This window comes from Tenebrio molitor, chromosome 5 (genome assembly GCF_963966145.1).
Source record: "Tenebrio molitor chromosome 5, icTenMoli1.1, whole genome shotgun sequence".
NCBI lineage: Eukaryota > Metazoa > Arthropoda > Insecta > Coleoptera > Tenebrionidae > Tenebrio > Tenebrio molitor.
Genome location: NC_091050.1, coordinates 15,937,285 through 15,951,069, shown reverse-complemented (window position 1 = coordinate 15,951,069; position 13,785 = coordinate 15,937,285). Strand labels below are relative to the sequence as shown.

Genomic DNA, 13,785 nt, shown 5'->3' with positions numbered 1-13,785 from the left:
GGCCTTTAAAACGCTCGTTTCACTCGCGTTTTAAAATAGCCCACTCGTGCCAAAAAACGCCAAATTTACCCACGAACGAGTTAAATACAGCGTTTTTTTGTTCGACGAACCCCTTAAAGGCTCCAAATCGCTTAAAATCTTTTAAATTAGCTTGACGTTTCGTTTTGACAAGTTGTGACATTTATCAAAATCCGTTCACACAGGAGAAAATTCTCAAATTCTGACAATGTCGAATAAAAATTTTTTCTGGGTAAATTGGGCTTTTCTCGCTACGCTCGTGTTTTAATCTTGTCCCTCGGGCAATTAGAAAAACCCAATTTTAGCAGAAACTCGTTGGATAAATAACTATTTTCTACTTTGCGTTCGTACTGATGCTATTACGATACTGTTTTGCGTATCGTAATAGGAAAAGACGTGATATAATAATAATACTAAAAATAGTGAAATTTAATTTTTTAATTTTGACGGATACTGTGGTGTCGCGGCAGACCGCAGACGTGACCTTGGGTGGAATCATTCAACTTTAACGGTTTTAAATTTTAAATTATTTTTTTTCATTGAAAAAGTGGCAAAGTAGAAAAAATACTGTATGACATCTCGTTTATAAGGCATTTTATCACACTCTCGCTACGCTCGTCGTGCTCTAAAACCGCGCGTGCGATAAAATGCTTCTTATAAGACTCGTATCATAATATGTATACTATTAATGATGCAATAGTAAAAATTACGATTTTTTATCGCATAATAAAATACACAAAATATGGTTATCGCATCGTGAGCGATCATTTAGATTAAAAGAAAATTTGCACCATTTGTGGAAAATTTGTCTGGCGCATCCACCATATTTCATACATATGATTCTATATTTTTTTTTGTATTGTTAAAAAAATAGAGAAGTACTGTTTTTTCTGTTGCATTTGTCATTGTGAAGTTTACCAAATACAGTAATCCGATAGGTAATTCTTCAACTGAAACAATTTTTGCAAAATTTGCTTGGCGCGTCCACCGTTATTGCAAATGACAATTCGGCAATTTTTATTATTGATACAAGAATAAAAGATGCAATTTTTCTATTGCAGATAAATAAATAATTGTATGTGCCATTTGTGGAAAAATTTGTGCATCCACCACTTTTGTTGTAAATGTTGTGTAAATAGTGAGGTGCAATTTTTTTTATTACACTTGACATGCTAAAATCCACAAAATACGATCAGATTGTTAAAAAATTTCTTTGGCGCATCCACCAGTTTTGCTGATTATAATTTGTTAGGTTCTTTGTTATTGGTAAAAAAGTAGAGTAGTGCAGTTTTTTCCAATGCATTTGGTATCGTGGAGTCTATCAAATGCAGCAAACGGATAGCTGATTATTCTTGAGACCATGATTTATTTTTTTAACGTTGGACACACTGTTTGATTTCCGTCACTAAAGTGCCTGACATGTGAACCTGTCAAAATGAACATAACATGTTACTGAATTTCCCGCAATGTCTGAGTATTCTTCTATTGCAAACTAGTAAAACAGTAATGCACTAAACATTGACGCTATTTATAACCTCAAACGTAGAAAAACATAACCTAATTCCACAGACAGCTCTACTATCAAATTAAATGTAAAATTTCCATGGCCTCCCATTATGCCAAAACAACGTGAATCCATTTTATTTGCACAATTATTGATAAATTTGCCTGGCGCATCCACCATTATTGGATATCATAATTTGGCAGTATGTATAGATACAAAAATGCAATCTCTTTCATTGAATTGGTTGTGACAAAATCTACAAAATGCGCTTTGATTGTAGTACGAGTACATTGTAGCTGGGTTTTCAAATAACAAACTTATGGAACCATTGAAAAATTTCTTTGGCACATTTTGCAAATTCGGTAGTTTTTATTCCTCATTTGAACATAGGTTTTACATTTTTTATACTTTTTTTTCGATACCTTAAAAAAGACCCCTGAAAAATATGTAAAAGTGAACGATTTCTGGTAATGTGACTTGATTTATTACTTCATCGCTTTAAAAACCTCCCCCGCTTATTCCACCTTCGGAAACGCCCAAATCTTTCGCTCGTATCTGAAATTTGTCCCCATCAAAGAGCTTTTTCGAGTTCGCTAAATATTTAAATGTTTTCCACCAAACCGTGAGCATCAAGTCGCGCTGAATAATTCGAAACAGAGATAAATAATTATTTCAGAATGTCTTGATGGAGCGTTGCATTATAAAAAAAATTGTTGCACCCGTTTGTGACACGAGTCGCGAATTACTTTGTCGAGCGTTCTCTCTCTGTCGGCCCTGCTTGTTTACTTCATTAATATAAATTCTCGGGTTTTTCCGACTGACAGGGCATTAAAATATTAATCCGGCTCTGGTCAGATCGAATGGGTTTTTCTGTTTTCCCTTATCAATTAATGACAGTTGGCAGGTAAATAATCGAGCAGACACAAACATTTTTCCGACGCACGTATCGCTCGCTTTTGTCAATCGACATTCAAACAATAATTTCCACGTTTGGCCGTAGATTAACGAGGGGGACGTTAAATTAAAACGCATCGGCAGATCAAATTCGAATCGATATCGGTTGGATGGGGTAGGGTGCACAACCCTGCCGTGATTTATTGTCGGAGATGAGCAACCGCTGTTGCAATTACCGCAAACAAAACGACGATTTTTCACTTTTACGGGGGCGCTTTATTAAATTCCTAAATAAATTCGTCGGCGGAGAGCGGGGAAAAAATCGAGGAAAAACCCGCCATGATAGTTTTATTTCCATTGTGAATTGGCCATGTAAGAAATATCTAGTGGTCTTCTGGGACCGCAGTCCGTAAAGCTATTTCTTTTTTAGGGGATCGAAGAAGACACGTAATATAAGGTTTAGCAGAGCTTTCGCAGCCCCGGCGTTATCACGTACAAAGCAAACGCCGATCCGACAAAAGGAGAAAAAATTTCCAAACATGAATAAACCGATGATTGATTTATTTACTTTTTCGCCGCACCGTCTGGAACAAAGTTAGGGCGGCACCCCATTCACGCTAAGTGCCGCCGCGATGAGGCAAATGCAGTCATACTTCATCCGGGAGGTCTGCGCCAAAAAGGACAATCATTTGTCACCGTCTCCGCGAATTCAAATCAAATTTGCCGGATTCCTGGAGAAACAGGACGCGCTGCGCGGACACATGTTTCGCCGCCACCCACCAGGACACCTCCCGAAATATGTGCGGTCCTCCGAGCGATTCTCGCAATCGCAGGAGCGTCGCGGCTAAAGGAATTGTCGGCGATTAATCCGCGCGATTTAATGCAAATTATGTGTGCTTGTCGAAGTACTATAAATATTAACAAGTTTGTCGTTGGGCTTGCTGGTGCATGCACGCGGAGGAACTATAATCCAATTTGGCTTCTCTCCTGAAATTAGTTGTCTGGCAAACGTTAATGTCGCGTACGTTTTACCTAAACAACCGCAGAAAAGCACTTGCGGGGTGAAAGAACCCCGCCACTCATCCCTTGTAATTTTATAGGAGAACTAATTTCAAACAAGGATAAAAAGGGGCTTTTTACGCGCGAATTTCCAGACGAGCGATCCGCCTAACTGCGGACGTACGTCGAATTACGGTTCGCTGCAGCAACAACGGCCGGCTCGAGTGGTATTCTGGGTGATTATAGACCGACCAAACTGCAGATTGTAATTTCGTACTTGGCTGTGATTTGCGTTTGTAGAGATGATGAATACAAATGAAAATATGAAAAACCAATCTTTACAAACGTAATTTATTTGTAATGCAACGCGAAGAGAAATTTAGATATAGAAAAATAAAAATACTATTTTTAAAATGAATAACATTTTTGCTTTTGAATATTGAACATGATACAGTTTACGGCATCCTTGCCTGTTATCATCACTGTACGCCAAAATAATACACACTCTGCATCGACGTCAAGACCATGAGGGTGTAATGCAGATAGAATATTATCAAGAAGATTTCGGTGAAAATGGAATTTTATCGACTTCTGACGAAGGAGACGAATCAGACTTTGGCGTCTTTTTGGAACACAACGTTATTTCATAACAGGAAAGAGGTCGCTCTAAATATTAAGAAAATCTACGTAAAAATCATTAACTGAGACGTTTTGACACTGGGTTTCACCCTTAAGATATTGTTACTAAAACAAAAGGATAAAATAGAGTAACTTCGGAAAATATTATACAGTCAAAGCGTGAAAACTTTTTTGTGTGTATTGGACGTCCAAGGGTCTTGCCCTCAAGGGCACTGAATATACAAGAAGGGAAAGAGTGTCGAATGGAATTTCTAAAAACAACCCTTGCCTGCTCTCTCAAATATGCTCCTATTTCATATTAACGGCGTGTTTCATAAACGTCTACGTATGAATTTGCCGCTTCATAATTTCTGGATTTGTGCTACAATGTAAATTCGACATTTGACATTTAGTACGTCTCACTTTGTAGTTTTTATTGTTTATCATTTGTCGTAGCGCAAGTAACGGGTTGTTTTTGTTGTTTGTTAAGGCAACAAAAGAGTCCTTTGCAAGACTACCGTGCAGAATAATAGTTATAAGAAGTAAACATTTTGTTTACTCCTCAAGGTAAACAGTCTCTTGCTTCATCAGCAATAAAAATAGTTTCTTCCCCGGGCTTGTAGCAATTTATTGTGGTCTTTTGTTGTCCAAATGGAACATACAGCAATGATGAGTGGAGTTATTCGATGACCACCTTCGAAAACGAATACCCTGCGAAATATCTTTAATGGAAAGAAATAAAAACAAATGGGAGGCCTTTTTGAAGAAGTTGTTATGAAAATAACATCTCAACAACCAGATGTAAGTTTAGGAGTGCATCCACAACGTTTTCCTGATCTGACACCACTAGATGTTGTAATATGTGAACATTTAAAAGACGAGTATTTAAACGACTCAGGCGAGCTACAGAAATAATTACAAGTTGTTGTACAATTTATAAAAGGATGTTGCAGAACATTTTTAAAGCTGAGTGAAAACAAATAATTAAGTGTCTAGTGCATAACAACGAAGATTTCCAGTCTTTTCTTTGGGAACAAATTAATTTGTTTTTGTGCTACACGTATGCATTTGTCATTTTTCAGTACGAAAGAAATGTGTTGTTTGTCGTGTTGCATTATTTAATAGCTCCTTGCTTTTAGGCAACCAAATAATCACGTCAAATTCTTTTACAGTAGTGTCACCGCAATTATAGGTGTCAAATTTTCACAGCAGGCTGCGATGTTGGAAACATTTGTAATAAGCCTCCAGTTGAAGGGGACACGCGGGGCTCGTTTAACTCCGGCCAAATTTCAATATTCACACCGTCGCCGTTACTCCGTTTCAATTTTCTTATTCGATGATCGAAACCGGAAAGGATCCAAGAGTCGGGGCTTGTTAGCTGTCAAATTTTTCTCCTTGACACGGCAGATGCAACAATGCAAGATCAATAGGCGACCCGAATCTTGGCCGATCCTTCCAGGGATGCAAACAATGGGGAGAGTCCGCTCCGCATAAATAATGTTATTCATATCCTACTTTCGCGGGGCCATAAAAAAGATTAAAAACCACTTTGTTATGCCGCTCCCCGTGAAACAAGGTCTCCGTTTATTACGCGGACGTACTCGTAACTCGAACCTGATCGGGTTGTTTTTCGGGATTTGGCTGATCGCTTCATTAACCACCCCCGAACGGGGTCGAAACGTGTGCCAGTTGAATTTCTGATCAAACTTTAATTAATTCGGTTTATTTTACAGTCATTTTGTTGGTAATTGGAGCAACGATTACACAGCTAGTTGTCGGTTTTGGCAACAAAAAACAGCTGAATCGATTAAATAAAACGTAGAAATGTAGTTAACTCCGGCCGTTGTTGATCGATGCGATTTATTAATAAAGGCGAACGTCAAAAATGTCCGATGCGGTACTGATTGCAATTCAAAACGAAAATAAATAGCTAGTCGATGCATTATTGATGGATGAATTTTCCACGGGAAATAACAAAACGGGGCTTGATTAAAAATACAAAAATGTGCGTCAAAATCTGAACAACATGTGCACGATTGAATCGTGTGCAACACGAGTCGGGGAGGTTTTTGGAGGGGAAAGATCAAAATGAGGCGCCACAAATTTTTTAGTCCCTCAAGGGTTTTTTTGTGTTGTTTTTTGTGAATGCGAACAAAAGTAACTGAAAAGTAATCTGACAGCGCTACTCATATGAGAACTCCAGTAGAAAAAATCATGTGTGCAATACATTTTTTCCGTATACAGCATGTTGATCTCGGCTATCGCCTCGATAAAAAATCCCATGCCTAATTCGGAAAAAAACTTATTGCACAAATAGCTATTGCTTAACCCCAACATAAACTTAAGCGAACAGTTTTTAAATGTATGTTTCGTTAATGATGTTGCCATCGATTCAAAATGAACAATACTAATGGGCGCAGCGCAAAATTTGTTGGCTTTTGCGTGCACTATTTAATAGACTCCGTAAGCCGCTTCCGTGGGGCAAAGTATTTGAATATTTATCGAAAATTTCACTGAAAATTACAGCTCTAGCGAGATAGAGTTTAATTAAAGAGAGCAAATCGAGTTTCGTTTCGACGCTCGAGGGCGGCGGCGGAGCGTCTGGGATCGCGTTTCTTTCCGTGCCGGTTTTCAGGTGTCCGAACTTGGGGGTCGGCGTCCTCGCCGGTGCATCAAAATTCAAAAGAGGCGGCGGATCGATGATCCACCTCCGGTTCGCCGAAAGTGTGCCACTTGCTGCAATTGCTCGTAACTCATCCTTTATGAGCGGGCTGATAGTTGTATGTGTGCCCCAGCCGGAGCCTCCTTCGGCCCGGCTGATTTATGGATTTTTAACTGTTGTTCTCCGACTTCCCCGGGATATCGGCCCTGACAAACCCGAAATACCGATACACTCCGATTCCTTATACCGGATTAATCCATAAAGGATTTATGTCCGGTGGCGAAAAAAATAAAACTGAATTATTTATGGACCGAAACAATGATGTTTACGGTGGCGACTCTGCGTCTCCCGACGACATAACTCGGGGTATAAATCAATCGGGCGGAAATTGGACACGTGCGAGTTTTTCCAAAATAGACGAGTCCGAACTAATAACGGAAAAAACGCCGTGTCCATTTGCAGATATGGTCATCAATCACGCCGCCCCCGATTGAAAAAATTCCGCGCGGGGTGGGGCCCCGGAGTGCAAATCTCCACGTGGCCCGGATCGGCGTCCATAATGGCCGGCTCGTGCATCATCCCCACTAAATACCATAATTAACTACGTGCAGTAAAGTTGGCGGCGTTCTCGGCCGCCCCCGAACGGGAGGACGAGCGGCCGCAGGTCGGGTCAACTTGCCGCATTAATATAAATTATAAGAATTAATAAAACTCTCTCTATTTGCCACGGGAGACCGCCAACTTGCACAATATTTAACGCGCCCACTAAATCATCCGGATTTGCGGATGGTCTCCCGGAAACCGCCGCTTAACGGATTTACGACTGATGAAGGATGCCGCCCGTACGAAACGCCCGATGTTTAGACGCGCGACGCAAGATTACTCCGTTCGCACCGGTTTACAACCGGAACAGAAGATAAAATAAGCGACTTGGGGGGTAGAAATGTTGCGGTGGTGGAACGGGTGGTCCGCTACACGGTCCAGTTTAATTGGAGGATTATTTGTGGTGCACTAGTTCGAGGTTCGCAAAACAACGGACAGAGCCGCAAGCTCTTTGTTTTTATCGCAGCGGTTTTTGGAAAAATTCCATCAGAACGCTGCAGCCGGTGTAAACTTTGCTCGGCTCGCCGGATCGTGGAAAAATGCACCCTTTCTCGTTGATCCCACTAAATAAATAATTCGGAAGCTCCGGTTGTAAAAAACACATTAGCATTGCGACAAAGACCCCCGGAGTAAGTCCCCGCCCGTAAAACATTTTAATCTGTTCTAAGAAAGTAAAGTCATTCAAAGCGGAACGTCGGTGCGTGAAAGATAATATATCATATCTTTGGGGGCGGCGGATAAGGAAGACAAACGTACAATTCCAGAGTGGTACAATTTAATGGCGGTGCCTTTGATAGCACGGCGAATCGTGAATGGCTGTTGCTTTGGTCTCTGTGAAATGCCGTTTCTGTTCTGCATTCCATTTACTTCCGAATTCGCGAAATGTACGAACGCGACAATCACGCCATGAATTATTCCGTAACGAATTCGGGGAATTTTCGGGCGTTTTTCCGGGGGTTGGCGGGCCCGGATGCGGCCGGCGCGCCCTCTCGGCCGACCACGGCGTTCATCAAGTCGCACCAGTATCTGCTTCTGATTAAGCAAATCACCGCATTAAAATCAAATCGCGGTATCGAATTAGCCGCGCAAAATCGTGCTCCGGACGCGAATTACACCAACGCCGGTCGACATTTAATTAATAATCGAATTGGCCGAAGCGCACAACGTCTTTGCACAAGTGAGGTTAAGTTCCAACGTATTAAACACGCTCATCAAGACCTGGGGGAGCTTCACAAAAATGCGTACGAGCAAAGTGACTCGTTTAATTTTGGGAGTTTACGTTACGTTGTTAAGTAACTGGAAATTTAGAGCGTACAACTTAATTTACTTACCGCAAAGCGGCAACTTTTTTTGGAAATCTACAAATACGTTCGCGTCGGAGTAATTAACCGCAAACTCCAAAATTAAGTATTTAGGGGTTCATACCCCTGTTTACCTCACAGTCAAAATGCAAACTAAACGAAATTATAATCTGCGTAGCATAAACAATTGCACATAGCCCGTGGCGGCAACAAATATTTATCCCGTGTGTTTGTTTTACGTCAACTTTCCCAATTAATTATATTTATTTTTCATTCGAGTTTGATTTATTTCAAGTAGGTGTGTCCCGCTCATCGATTTCCCACCGTTAATGATTTTCAAGGGAATAGAATGGAGCCTAGGTGCGAACCTTGTGTGACACCGGTCGAAAACGGTATTATCTATTCACTTTGATTGTGACCGCAACGAAAAAAATAGTAGGCGCTGTTTAGCTGTGTGCTGCATACGTGTTACACTAAATTTTTGTGTGGTGTGAATGTGATGTGAAAATGTCAAAATTGTCAAAACTTGAATATGGTGGCAAAGCAAGATTTCAATGTATTTATCAATATTAATAACGGAAATTAATATTTGTAGTAAGAGAAATTAAAAACGTCTGTTTGGTTCTGTGGTCACGTCTGTTGAAAAGTGGGGTTATGTCCAGGTACAGATCATTCAATGTCAAAACCTCAAAATCACCTCATGCAATTCTCGATATAAATGAAGAATGAAGGTAATGAGTTATTTGGCAGTAAGAAAAACGTGAAAAATACCTGGGAATTACTATTGCATTGATTAATATAAATATTTTATAAAAACTACAACACTACCCAAAATGTACAGTCGCGAGCAAAAAATTCTGGTCGTCAATGTCATTTCAAAATTTGGTTAGATTGTCACAAATTAAAAAATTTCCCTGCCTGATTATGCCCACGTCAACAAAGAGTCAAAAAATTAATTAATCATTATCAATAATTAATGTTATACAACATGATGATAGGTTATGATATTTAAGACCATTTTACAATAGAGCATTTTCCATTGCGTCAAAGCATGATTTTGGCGACCAGTTTTTTTTGCTCGCGACAGTATACAGGTGCGTCCTAAAAAACGCCGCAAGCCATATCTCCGTTATTTATGGCTCAATTTAAATAAAACGAAAACTGTAATAAATTAATTTAAAAACACTATAAGCATAATATAGACAATTTTTTTTTCAAAAAGTCATTCAAGATCAGATGAATGTCAACTTTGTTTTTTCAAATAGCTTAGTATATTTTTTTTTCCGATTTTGAAAGAGATTATTTTTCTGAATCCAACGATATGCCATATGTTAGAATACATTTAACAGTAACCGCGAAAATAAATAAATAAAATAGCATTATTGGAAATTTTTTCTTCGAAAAAAATCAGATATACTATGGAAAACAATCCTAAACGCAATAACAATACTTTCTGAAGAAAAAAAAAATGACAGAACGTGTAATAAATATTGCGTTTAGGATTGTTTTCCATAGTAATTTTGCGAACAAAAAAATTTCCAATAATGCTATTTAATTTATTTATTTATTCTAACATGTGGCATATCGTTGGATTCAGAAAAATAATCTCTTTCAAAATCAGAATAAAAAAATATACCAAGCTACTTGAAAAAATAAAGTTGACTATCATCTGACCTTTTTATCTATATCATGCCTATAGTGTTTTTAAAATGATTTATTCCAGTTTTTGTTTTATTTAAATCGAGCCATAAATAACGGAAATATGGCTTGCGGCGTTTTTTAGGACGCACCCTGTATACAACAAAACAGCACAAATAGAGTTAACTTTATTGGCGATGTTCATCTTTGTGAGTTGTTTTCTGTTGGCTTCAATAAATGTCTCGAAACAAGTCAATATTAACCGCTTGGCCTCCACTTTGAGAAGACGACGTGGCATTTTCTTTTTGAATCCTGAAATTTCGTACCAAAACTCAATTTTATAGATATGCGCACACAGTTTATGTCGAAAAATGTTTGCGCCAGTCGTTATGTCAGCGAGACGTTTCTGCCAAAATGGCGCCTCCGAGAGTTGCCAACTGCGACTGGATTTAGTTATTTATCTAAAATTCCCTATCACTAACCTAGCAACTGAAAACTTACTAGGGACTGGTCACAATCAAAATGAATAGATATTACAAATTCTGGACACTTTTTTCGCCGTTAATTAATTATTATCAATTAGTGTCTTCGTGTCCTTGGTCTGGTGCGGCACCTTGTCCTGCGCCTGGGAAAGTGATTCGAGGGGGCGGCGAATGTCCTAGGTCGTGGCAAAAATCGGTCACAATCGTTTTCGCCTTCATCACGCAATTTCCGTTGGAAACAGCTCGCGAAGTTGCCTAAAACCCCGAAGAAAATTTTAAATTAGGTTCACAACTTTTCAATCTTAGTTTCTTTTAATAAGCTCCGACGAACTAGGAACGAGAAATTTTTTTGTCGACGGATCAAGCCGACAAGTTGTGAAATGATTGATTTTAGATTAAAATTTAGGCGTCGGCTCCGTTTCAATTATTGAATCAGCTAATCCCGTTGTTGATGAAGGTTGAGGCGCGCGGTCTGATTGGTTGTTCGAGGATGCGTTGAAATGTTATTATCTTCGGGGCAAGAGTGCGTAACGCACACGCATAATCCCCCGGCATTCTAAATCTATTATTTACAATAGTATCAAATTTAATTAACAGATAAAGCTAACGTAATTAATTCTACAATGGGCTCAGGGAGGCCAAAGAACAAACAAAAACGGGACTCGCGTTATAAATCAAATAATTAATTCGAATGACACGTTACAGTTATGGGAACGAGGGTCTTCCGCCAGAAGTCCGCTGAATATTAATTAAACGCTTTGCGAACTGCGATTTTTAATTGAACTATTCCGATCGGATCGATGGCTTGTTTAGTATGTACACGGCGTCGGGGGCGTTCCAGAAATTAATTATTAAATTTACCCGTGTCTTCGCAGCCTTAACTAAACACGTTCCGCAAACCTCGCTCAAGAAATTTATCATTTTAATTCAAACAACTCCCAGGAAATTGGATTTTTATAGTCGCCGAGGAATTTCGGAAGGGGAGCGATCCAGGTCGGCCAGTTAGAATAAGCCGAATCCCACTTCGGATGCTGCAATCGGGCTTTAAAACACTCTCCTCCTCTGCAAGCTCCTTATTTCGACCGAGCCCAATTAGACCAACTCGATAATCTGCGACCATCGTGACGTAACGATCCCATTCCGGTCGTCTGATCTCCCGGATTCAGACGGTACACCGATTAGCGTGGCATAAATTACTCTCGACTCGTTTTAACGAAATCAATCGACATGACGACGAACTCTTGCGAGTTTCTTTGATGTCGCATCAAAATAATCATATCCGGAGCGAGGTTCGTCTAATTCGGCTTTTGTAGGTTAATGCGGGACGTAAAGCCCCAGCGAGAGTCGTTTTAATAGAAAAACTGATGAATAAAGTCCGTTTTATTATTTTAGCCCGAAACTCGTTAAAAGGGGTGATTATTTGCGTTCTTGGACGTCCTAGTAACGACCCTCCCTGTGTTTGCATCGCGTTGCATTCCCGTCCCCAACCCCCCAGAAACACACCGGATCCTGGTGAAAAAGCGAGACGCGATTACAACCCCCCCGATAGACAATCAATATTTAACGGGCCTTGGTTGTTATTGCACGTATTTTTTATTATCCATTCCTCGCGTTATGCGATATCCAGTTTGTTTTTTCTAAAATTGGTGAAATGGGTTTTGCGAAAATTTTATAAAACACGCTTTTACGGCATCGTAAAGACGCGCCTCCCATTAAACGGGAGAGATGGGCGCATTCCAACGATGATGCTTTATTCGCCTCGATGCAAATTAGGTTTATGCGCTGCACGGTTACTTTTTACGAGCTATATATTGTTCTGCTTATGCTTCGGCACAATGATTCTAATTTATCGCCGCCACAGTGGCCGTCGCGAGTCATCCGCGCAATTACGCGTTTTGTGGGTGGACGATAGATGGCGCCAGTGTGCGAGCGTCACCCGTGCGAGCGGCCGGCTGCGGTATAAGGATCCGGGAGGAGTTGCGAAGTGGATTACCGTACCAACAGGTGTACTAATGCCGCGCAAATCCCCCGCCGAGGAGCTTACTTCGCGCCATTTACGAAAAGTGCTAGAACAATATTGTGTTTGGGGATGAAATTCCGTTCGACCCGAATAAATTTAATGGCGCGGTTATTGTAGGTTACTGTGCAAACTTGTTCAACCTTTCTCCGTGCGGTGCGAATGCGAATTCCCCTCCGGATTCATCTTTTTACACAAATTGGTTGTGCCCCCCTACGACTACATGTTGAACGGCGATAAGACTCTTTTGAATGGGGGAATGTTCGTCCGGGTTTCGAAACAGATCCGGAATCCAGATCCAGAATGGACATGCATACACGAACAATAAACACGGCCGTAAATGTGGACGGGAACTAATTTCTGTCTTCCATTGGACAATTGCGTTCCAGTTTGCAATTGCGCGAATCAATCGGCGATTGTTCGACAATGTGGCCACAATGTGGGATCGTTTGAGGAATGGACGGGGGAAAAATGAGGGAGCCGATGTTGATTTCAATAACAGGAACATTGGCGACGACCGCAAATGCGGAAAATGAATTATGAATCGCAACAGCGTCTGCTCACGAGCCCCGATGATGTCGGAACCCCTTTCCGACGCTTTTTATTATTGAAATGCATTCAGATTTCGGGCCTCGGGAAATATTTATTTTGACACGACGCCGTTCGGCGTCGCTATTTTTAGTCCGGCGGGATCCGACCCGCCGTTAATTTTTGTTTGCCGCCCCGATCAATCAGACCCGGAACCCCTTCCATTTTTCGTTTGTCTTGCATGTTAACCGGTTGATTATTTCGTTCCAGGAGGACCGCGTGTTTGCCCCGGCCCCGGACGTGACTCGTCGGATGGGCTCACCGAAGGTCGGGGGCAAACCGGAGGCGCCAGGATCGCCCCCGTACTACCGATCGACGTCCGCCACCAGCTCCAGCTCGAACTCGGCATCCTCCAGTGAGTATTCCAGATTTACACGCATTTCGGGGGGTGCGCTCCCCGGATTGATTTATCGGGACACGGCCGCTCTTATTATCCCGACCAGAATCAATGGAATCGCCGT

General features: G+C 40.8%; 1 protein-coding gene across 4 annotated transcripts in view; it reads left to right on the top strand.

The window, feature by feature from the left end:
* LOC138130632 (dipeptidase 1-like) overlaps positions 1–13,785 on the top strand; it is a 155,330-nt gene that overhangs the window by 58,452 nt on the left and 83,093 nt on the right. For all 4 annotated transcript variants that reach the window (XR_011159614.1, XM_069047233.1, XM_069047232.1 and 1 more), the window contains exon 4: positions 13,535–13,679. Coding sequence is in view for 3 of the 4 variants with exons in the window: in XM_069047233.1 (XP_068903334.1) it covers positions 13,535–13,679 (145 nt within the window). In the remaining variant the exon portion in view is untranslated. The remainder of the gene's footprint in view (positions 1–13,534; positions 13,680–13,785) is intronic.